General features: G+C 40.8%; 1 protein-coding gene across 1 annotated transcript; it reads left to right on the top strand.

The window, feature by feature from the left end:
- Positions 1-524: 524 nt before the first annotated feature.
- ssr4 (signal sequence receptor, delta) lies at positions 525-4541 on the top strand. The gene is made up of 6 exons (XM_040047638.1): positions 525-709; positions 917-1035; positions 1121-1195; positions 2738-2827; positions 2959-3024; positions 3897-4541. Exons 1-6 carry the CDS (start codon positions 661-663, stop codon positions 3999-4001), a joined length of 504 nt encoding a protein of 167 aa, XP_039903572.1. The 5' UTR covers positions 525-660; the 3' UTR covers positions 4002-4541.
- The last annotated feature ends 5854 nt before the right edge of the window (positions 4542-10395 follow it).

Here is a 10395-nt window from a genome sequence, read left to right as displayed (position 1 = left end):
AGAAGTTTAAGTGCACATTTGATCCATGCGATATCTTAATATAAGAACAAGAAGTGCACTCTCACTCGCATGTCTCCTCCATTCTACATTATAAACAAATGCTCTTGTATTAAATAAAACAAATATATCAGCACAACTCTGGGCTTAAATTGTAAAATAATAAACTAATTCCCCAAACTGTGCTGTTATTTCTAAAACAACGTTTTTTGTAATTCACAGAAAACGTATCATTTATTTCTTTACTTCTTTCACTCTTTTTTTTATTTTTACTTTTGTCCAGTTTAAACTTTTCTGTTAATTGTCTGTCTATTACTTTATTACTTTGCTGTGGTGTGAATGACCATGAGGGAGGCTTTCATTAGAAATTTGTAAAAAATAAAATAAAATAAAATAAATAAGGTCAGTTTGTTAAAGCTGTTTAGATCCATCATTTACTGACTTCCGGCCATTTTGATTCTGATGACGTGTCGACGGGGCACTTTCCCAGGGTGCTCTGCGGTTTCGAGAGTCCACGTCATTGGTGCGCAGACGCAGAGGTGCAGAAGCGCTGTGAGCTGAGGTGGACTTCTTCCTTTTTACTGTTTGGAAGGAGCCGAGCACTCAGGCAACTGGACCTCAGGAGCAACACGAAACCTCTTAAACAACCTCCGAGACGTCACGATGATCCGGATAGCCGCCTTCTTTGCGCTGCTGGTGGTCGCCTGCTCAGGTAAGACAACGCTGGAAGAGAGAATACCGGGTTAATAAGCCTGTAATGCTAATCAGCTTTAGCTAGTAGCTAATTCATTGAATCACTACCCGCAATCTCGTAGCCACAGGAGGGCAGAGTGGTGAAAGTTGTATTATCTATAGATGCTGTGTAGATGATCATGTGCAGGATTTCAGCTGACCTCAACTCTGCTCTTTGTGCCCATAGGAGAGAGCTGCACGGACCCAGTCATCACTCCGTCGGCCTACACCACCTCTGACGCCGTCATCTCATCAGAGTCTGTCTTCATCGTTGAACTCAGCCTGACCTGCGCCAACGGAGCACAGGTAACTGTCCACCTCTAACACAGCCAGCAGCACAATGATGTACTGATGCTACTGGAGCACTCATGGTGATTTCTGCTCTCTGCAGAGCGTAACGCTGTATGCTGATGTCAATGGAAGACAGTTCCCTGTAACCAGAGGACAGGACGTTGGAAAGTACCAGGTATGGATTCACATGTGGCTACAGGTCAAAGCACTTGCTTTTACTGAATCTGATTTGTTAGCAGAGTGAAAAAAAATCAATCAGTCTCAAGCCTGGATGAAAGGGGAGGTTTGCATCAAGAAGGGCATCTGGTGTAAAATCTTTGCCAAATCAAACCTGCGGGGCATCAAGGAAAAGGTTTCCATACCAGATCGATCGGAGCCCAGGTTAACAACAATGGCCACCTCCAGTGCTGCTGGCCAACAGGATGCTGGTTGATAGTGTGCTACTACTGACTGAAGACAAATTAAGAGGAGAAGGGGAAAAGATGATAGGAGGCAGGGAGAGAGAAGGAGGCTAGTCTAGGTGAGAGTAGGAAACTCTAAATGTACACTGGACAAAGGATGTTGAGTATGAAGCAGCCAGGAAGGAGAAAAAGAGGAAGAGTGCAGGTGAAGCTGGTGGCAAACGATCCACTGTGATGACCCCTATAAAGGGAGCAGCTGAAAACTTAGCAGCACTTTGTAGATTTATGGGTACTGAACTACAGAAGGTTGAACATATAGTCACAATAATTTCAGTGCTGTCTAAATCTATTATGAGCCAGATGATCGTGGTTACAGTTTTACTCGATACTGCTTTATTTCTCATTGTTTTTATCAGCTTTGTGCCAGTAATAATGTCTCATTGTAAAAAGTTTCAGAAACGGTTTGAATTTTTTCAGCCAAGATTAGACAGCACCAAATCAGTATTACACAAGTAATAAATATTAGTTACAGATATATGTAAATGTAATCTTATTTACTGATAGACTCACAGCAGTCAGTTGGCTGGTATTAGCCTATACTGATCAGCTCTTAATTGAGACCACCCTTAAAGCTTATAAGCAAAGGTGGGAGAAAATATCAAAGTACTTCCTCTTGTTATACATTTTCACTATGCTGGATGGATTCGTGCATACATATTGATATCAAAACATGCTGCTCTTTAACTGGATTTTCCTGCCAGTTTGGTCATGACTTCTTGTAGCAGTAATTTCAGTAAATTGCAATAAAAAGGAAAAAGTGGACAGCAAATTATAGAAATTAAGTGAACCAACACACTAATACACACACACACACCAGTGCAATGAAAAATAGAATTAATTCCTTTGTCAAAAGTCATTTCTATTGAATTAATAGTCACAGGATGTCTTTGATTAGGTGGCTGCCCCGAGGTTTATTGACCCTTCACAGATGAACAATCTCATGTAGAGCTTATAATATATATATATATATATATATATATATATATATATATTGTTGATTTACTATATGTGAGTGTCCTTTTCAAATAAGGACTACCGGGGTCATTAGGATACTTGTACCTTATGACTTGCTTAGACAGTAGTTTACATTTATCCCTAACCATTTCATCAACAGGCCATTAAAATACACGTTTGCCTTTTAGTACAGACTCGAGGCTTTACATTTAGACACATTTTTAAACTAAAAGTATCTTAAAGAAACAAAAAAAAAAGAGTAAATAATCAGCTATTATTGAATGTGTACTTTCTTCCATCAGGTGTCCTGGAGTCTTCCTCACAAACAGGCAACATCTGGAACATATCAGGTCAAATTCTTCGATGAGGAGTCCTACAGTGCCCTGCGCAAGGTTAGTGTATTATGTGTTGTTGATCAGCTTACAGTTTCCTTTGCTTGAGCTCCACTTGTTTTGAAATGAGTCGTCTTTATAATCAAATATGCTTTCATTTCAATTAAATCTGTTAATCTCATTTGCTCCAGGCCCAGAGAAACAATGAAGACGTAAATGCCATTCACCCTCTCTTCTCTGTCAACATTGACCACAGGGTGAGTTTCTTCTAGGATCTCAGACTGAACACATCACTTGAGTCATGATCCTGCTATCTTGTAAATTAAAAGCCAGTAAACGCCTTTAAATTGTATCAGCTTTAGTGAGCTTACATCAAGTATCACTTAACTTCCTGGCATGTTTGAAAGGTCTCCAGTGAATGAATAAACCCAGAGAGATTATCGCCTGACTGCACACTCTTACAGGCCTCTGTTTTGCAGAGTAGTCATATTGTTTCCTTAAGAATTAGTGAAGCTTAAAGAAGAGCAAATGGCAAGTGAACTTTGGACTTAAGTACACATGATTACCAGAAATTTGACATGATAGTGTGCAGGTAACCCTCTAACTTTATTTACCTCCCACTCATGCATCATACCGTCATACAATCAACAGGATGTTACGCTCTCATTAGCAGTGGCTTAAATTGCTCTCTTTAGAGTTGCAAAAAGTTTGACTCAGGGGTCCGCCAATTTCACGTTGCCAGCATTTTTTTGCCCCTCGTTGCTTGACGTTACCAAATGTCACTGACTTGCTGCGGTCTCTGGTCACGATTTCGCTGTTTCCTGTGCGGATGCATTATGGTTGGAATCTCTGCATTCATTCAAAACAACAAACTCATGTAAACATGAAACTCCAGTTCCACTTTTAGCTTTGTGTGATTCTCATTTAAAAATAAACCTTATCTGTCTCTTATTGGCATTTGTGCAGCCCCACGGGCCATTCACTCTGAAACTCTCTCCATTTAAAACCATAAAACTACTATTTAAGCCAACTTTCTTCTGATTGGCTGTCCCTCATTTGCCTTATTTGCTCTTGTCCTTAAACCTGTTTCCTCCCCCCCCCCCCCCCCCCCCCCCCCCGCTCACTACAGGGTGCATGGAATGGCCCATGGGTGTCTACTGAAGTGGTTGCTGCCCTCATTGGTATCCTGGTCTACTACTTGGCTTTCAGCGCAAAGAGCATCATCCAAGCATAAACTGACCCAAAACAGCTTTTTAAATACTGGATCATTAAAGACTGATTTCTGATGGGGCTCGACCAATTATCCATCATCCAGTGTTGAGACAAACCAACAGGATTTTGCCACTTGATCTGCTTTGGGGCAAGGAGCAGAAGTAGCAGTCTTTGTATTTTTTTATTCAGACTGTGTCTCTTATGTGCTTTTGAGTCTTTAAAGATGAATTTTGACACACGATTGACTCTCGGTATGGGTGGAGTTTTGTAACAATGGTTTCTTCTTTTGGAAACAACAGATCAATAAACCTGGACTTTACAAATAAAGAAGTCACATAGAGCTCATGCATTGTATTGGGTCCCGCTTAAACAGTGGAACATCCTGACCAGATTGTGCTGCAAAGGTGAAAGCTTCCATGCAAATGAAATGTCAATAATGTGGCTGCGCAGACTGGCCTGAACAGGTCGAGTGGATGTGTCTCCTCCAGGAAAGTGAATAAATGACTTTTATTTTATTGGTTGTAGTAAAGCGAAAATCTATAAATTCCTTTTTCTCTAGACAGATGGGAAGGTCTCTTATTTCACAGCAACACGTCATCTACGGTGCTTCTTTTTATTTTCCAGTCTAGAACTAGCTGCAACTAGTCACCTGAACTCAAGCAACAACCAGCTTTAAGCAGATTTATCTTTCACATGCTGAAGTAGTTGAATTGTATCCCATCTATGGGTGGCCAAGTCACATGAAAAATGTCTCCACCTTCCCTAACTCCCATGCAGCCCCAAAAACAGCATATTTAAATCTGCCTGTTAACGTGTTTACTTTGCAACACGTACAAAGCTACAGGAATTCAAGACGGCCTTGGGGTGAGGGAAAAATAAATCTATCTCAAGGAACATGAGCAGGATAAACCTACCCAAAATGAACAAACCAAAATATCTGTGGAGTTGACAGAAAAAAAGAAAACCACATGTCAGTGTGGTTTTTCTGCTGTAGTCAGACAGACTTGGTTGGAGGATGAGTAAATCCTTTGTGACAGTAACCATCTTGGCCGTTGCAGTCCACTTAAAATCTCTCTTGATAATCTAAGCATTTATGTTCATAAATCCTGTTACGATAAAAAAGTTTTAAGGCTTTGTGCGTAGTAAATATCATTTGTGCTAGCTTGCAAACTCTTGAAAAACAATTCCTTTTTTTTCTGTAAACATGTTCAGCTTGGAGGCTGTGGCTGAACTCTCAGTGGACATGATGGCTATTTTTGTCAGCGCAAGAGAGGCAGAGCTGTCCCACTGGTATTCCTCGATATTCACGGAGAGCAGTGCATTAAACAAGGCAGCACGTCAGCAGCTTGTGTCCTGTCACATTTTCTCATAACGGGGACACACACATGCACACATGCCAAAAAAAAGAAAAATCTGTTACAGATGTTAATTCTGTGAGCAGGGAGTGCGTCAGCTTGCATTTCCTTTCTAAATTCCTGTAGTGCATTGCCACTGGTTGAGCACACTGTGGCAGCTCTGTGCTGCTGATGGAGACTCGAGGCTGGTGCCAGCTTCAACTTTACAGGCAGATTGGATGTGATTTTTACTGGTTATGCTTTACTAATGTTATTATTATGTTGCCTTATGAACTCCATGCCCTCCTTCTGCATCCAGTTTATGACATAGAGGTGCTCAGGGGAAAGTCATGCTGATGTGATCTAGTTTATTACAGAGACTTAAACATAGCTTATCTATTTCTGTCTGTGCCCCAAATAAGGTTTAGCAAAGACTCTTCACTCCACAGAAAAACAATTTAGCATCAACAAAAACAGCACAACTGCAGCCTCTCACTTAGTCCTATAGAGTTAATGTATACTGCGAGTAAAGTGATCTGCTCACATAAATACTGCACAGTGTAGAGAACACAAGGAGTTTCTCAGATGACCGCTTCTCTGCTGCTTTGTCATCACACATTCGCACTTGTGGTTTAAGTGCTTTAGTCTTCTGGCACCTTGACAAGGAGAGAAAAAAAGTCATCGCAGTGTTGTTAATTTAGAATAGACAGGGGCTGGAAGGAATCCAGATGTTGCCTCACAGAGTCACCTATTGGACTGTGGGAAGTCGCGGACAGCTGGATGGAGAGATATAAATGGAACGGACAAATAAACACTCAACGGAGGCCAGCGAGTCGATGCTAACACAAAAACTCCTGCTTCTCTTTGTTGTGTGATGGAGTTCAAAGTGCGTAACTCCAGCCAGCACATTAGTGGCCATGACTGCCGATGTGGAATGAAATATTTAGAGATAAATGTTGTCCTTTTAGAAGGAATGATCCGACAGGAAGTCACAGTTTATTCTGTCAATGGCAAATTATTGTCCTATATCTTTGGTTTGTTTTTTCCCCATTTAAGAAAGTAATTTACAAGGTTGTGTAAACAATTCAGTCCCATTTCTATTTATATGATTACATAACCCAAGCTTTTAGTCTTGATTATCAGTGCAAAACATCATTTCTTCTTAAACATCTCTCATATATAGCCTTTTATCAAAAGTTTATCTTTATTATTCTTACACGAGACAAAACATTTGCTGTGAAATAAGGATAACTGCAGAGGAATTTGTGTGTGTGTGTGTGTGTGTGTGTGTGCGCGCGCTCAGAGGTGTGTAAAGCACACCGGCTCAGGCCACAGACCTCGATGGGCTTAGCGGGATTCAGCAATTTGGAAACCGGCATTGCACAAATAATTTTCACATGAAGTCAGGCTTTTCTGTCTGTTCCATAGGCATCGTTTTTCCTGCTCGTTCCTCACACTTTTCGCAAAGCAGAACAAAGTCAACAAAGTGTGGGGCTAACTCAGTAATCACAAAGCAGACTGTATCTTTTTACACTGACTTCCCCTTCCTTCACTACAATAACAATTCATGCTCTGGTTACTTCATGGTTTTGTTCGTACAGAGGAGGGTGTTATATGTACAGTTGCTCCAGCCCAAACAGCTTGACAGTGTTTGGGGTTACCATAACTCACTGTAGCTTCCAAACCTCTGCGCTTATTTTCTCTGCATCTCATTCTTCTTGTCCTATTTGGGCATCCTCTCATCTGCTTTGCATGACAATGCAGTTGGCAGTAAAAAAAAAGAACCATATAAGGGAGGAAATTCCTTTCACTCCTTTTCCACAACATATTAAACATCCCATCCACATGTCACATCAAAAGGACAATATCTGGTGTACAGCTTTTGTTTGTGTTTGCATATTGGCTTGCGTGTGTCTGCGTGTGTGCATGCACTTCTTGCAGCTGGCCCAGAACTATTAAATGGGTGAAGACCAATGTTCCCTCTAAGCTGCGTGCGTGCGCAATTGCGCACTGCTGCCACGGTCTCTGCGCACAGAAAATCTGCGTTGCGCACAAAAAAAAATCTAACCTGAATTGAAATTAAAATTAAAACTTTAACAATTCTGTTTTGCAGTGTAAGTGACTGGCTGCTCCCGTATGGGATTAGAACGATGCCACCTTATCCCATAGTCCAGCCAATAACGCGATTCACATTCGTATATACGCAGCTAATCAGCGTCCTTATGTGCCGACACCGGTGTTTTAGCGAGCAAAGCGGCTGATGTGGAGTGAAGCCACGTTAATGACAACGTGTACAACCATTGGAGACGTGAGCAGGACAGACGGAACAATTGATGGAAAAAGTGTGGACTTTATACCAGTTTTTAAATTGTGTTGATCGGCCACGTAAAACCAGAGTTATGATACAAATATCTGCAATGTTTGGTTTTCTTCCTGAATACTGTCCTTGTTTATATTTACTGCGGGAAGAAACGGTAAAAACGGCGTTTTATAAGGAAAACGCTCGAGAGCCTGTGAGCAAAAACAAAACAAACCCCCCCACCCTTTCCTATTGATCGAAAAATGTACCATGTCGACCAATCAAAAAATGATATGGCAACATGGCATTTAGGAAAGGGGGAGTTTTAGGAGTGATGGCGGTGTTTTGAGCTGTGAGAGATTTGCGACGTTTAGCGCAAATCTTGTGTAGTTAGTGTGTAGTGTAGTCAATAGTTTTGTTGTGTGTGTCAGAACAATGCTGTAAATCCAAGCCCATTATATATTCTTGATTTGAATACTGGCTTGTGTGAAATCCCAGAAATAAACCCCAGACAAAGCGATTCTGTGAACTAAGGTGCAGGTCTGTTAGGTTATGCTGTGGTGATCCTCGGGTTGGGGGATGGGTGTTCATACTGGAGTGCAAAATTAAAACCAATGGAAGATGGACAAGAAAAGTTCAAAGCCATCAGGTGCTCAGTTTAGAAAAAAAGAGAAAAGAAGAGGAGGAGAAACGAAAGATACAGGTAAGCAGACGTGTCATTGGATGATGGCAGGTTATGTATCCTGAAACAATCAGAATCAGAATACTTTATTAATCCCTAAGGAAATTATGTGGGTTACAGTTGCTCCAAGAAGAATTGGTAAAAATGGTAACAGTAACAGACTACTACAAACTCCAAACAATACATTATGTTACAGATTTTAATATTAACTAGTCATTGTCAGTTGTTGATTTGTCCTGTTCTCATTGTATGATGAATTATGATGGCTGTTTGGTAGCCGTTTGCATACCATGCATACTCTCTCTCTCTTCATATGTGTGTGTGTGTGTGTGTGTGTGTATGTTTCACTGGTGAAATACAGTATGGTTCCGACAACAGTTATATGATAATGTACAATCCTTAATATGTTTTATGTATGTCTGTGTGTGTGTGTGGTGGGCGGCGGGGGGGCGCCAGAGGGAGTGCTCACCCAGGGCGTCAAACAGTCAAACAGGCTAGGACCGCCACTGCCTGCAGGTATCAGGCTGTTGTTCTCCTTTATCTCATAGTGGACAGAAATTGTTTTTTGGAGTGGCATCAAATTTTATGCAGAACAGCTGATTGTTCTGTAAATAGTTTGAAATACTTATTTAAAAAAACACCTTGGCTGCATTTTTAGGTAAACAGCTGCAAAAAACTTTGTTTTTTTGCATAACTCAGTTACTTTTTTGAAGAAGTAACTATATAGTTAATTGCCCAACATTGGTCATTATATCCTGTATTTTGCAGACAGAGTTACAGGACTCTCTCCCAGACCACAGACTCAGAATACAAGTCAGAGCTTTATACAAATAGAAAAAAGAAAGTTGTGTTTTCAAAATTGGAGTTCAAGTTATTTTTACTTCCAATAGTGTTAACATACTACACAGGTCATGAACAAGATTATTTGTAAGTGGGCTAAAGCAGTTAATTAAAACTAGTCTAACATAAATGTAAATGCTGTAATTTGATTATTTTTAATAAACCGTGTAACTTCAATGCTGGCGTGACCACAGTGCACACGTCTGATGTCGCTCACAGTGGTCCAAGGGACCGCTCAGGGAGTTTGTGTGTTCGCTCAGAAACATGAAAAATTAGAGGGAACATTGGTGAAGACACATAACAACAAATCATATCTAAGTGCATAAATGTCGTGGAAGCGTGTTGAACAAGCTCCTGTAAAATATTTGTAGATGCCATTTTATCAGACACCATGCACATGCCTGTTTGTGCTATTAAGAAAGCAATGTTGCAGGTGAGGTGTGCGCACAACCGTGCTTAAAGTAATGAAAACAAGATGGCTGAAAGCGATTAAAAAAAGCTAACCTTGATCCCTCTGGCTCTCGGAGAAAGAACGTCTTTTAAATCAGTAAACACTTACAGACTAAGGAATCATAATTGCTGCCAATAGAATAAAAGTGTGGCTATATTTAGCAAACAAAGAAAAAATGCCCTTGGAAAAAGCCGCATTTAACTGCCCCTTTCTCTGTAAGCTGAAACAGTAAATGCAGATAAATTTTATGTGGAAAACAAAACAAATTCCACCAAATAGTTTACCATCTGTTTTAAGGCTAAGAGCATATAAACATCCTCTTGGTGTTAAAACATTTTAAGATAGAGGAAAAAGAGCAAAATGAAACCCTTTTGTGAGAAGACAAGATAAATTGGGGAGCCTGTTTCTCTTGCTTCCTCCGATAATAAAGTATGATGCTCTTTCCTAACGCAGACACAGGAGTCGATCTGGGCCAGTTAGGCCTCCTGGTGTCTTGGAATGAGCCTCGGCCATCATTAGGTCTGCAGAGGGGTCTTGGGTTAAGCAATGCAGACGCATTGCTCAGTATGGTAAAAGTCCTGGCTCCAGGTCTGATTTATACCGGCTGTGGTCAAGGCTGGGGGTCTCAGTCATTCTTCAGAGCCACTGGTTGCACTCCTTGGCTGAATTTAAATTGATTTGAAGACGGAACTTGCCCTGTTTTCCTGCCCTTGTGACTGGCTCCCTGAGGGGTAATTTATTTCTTTTATACCCCATTGCAGCCACACGGCTGGAAGGAAGCGCTGCCCTAACTGTAATGAAGAAGTGACC

This window comes from Simochromis diagramma, unplaced genomic scaffold (assembly GCF_900408965.1).
Source record: "Simochromis diagramma unplaced genomic scaffold, fSimDia1.1 OVJJ01000387.1, whole genome shotgun sequence".
In the NCBI taxonomy this organism is placed as follows: domain Eukaryota; kingdom Metazoa; phylum Chordata; class Actinopteri; order Cichliformes; family Cichlidae; genus Simochromis; species Simochromis diagramma.
This window is presented reverse-complemented; position numbering and strand designations above follow the sequence as displayed.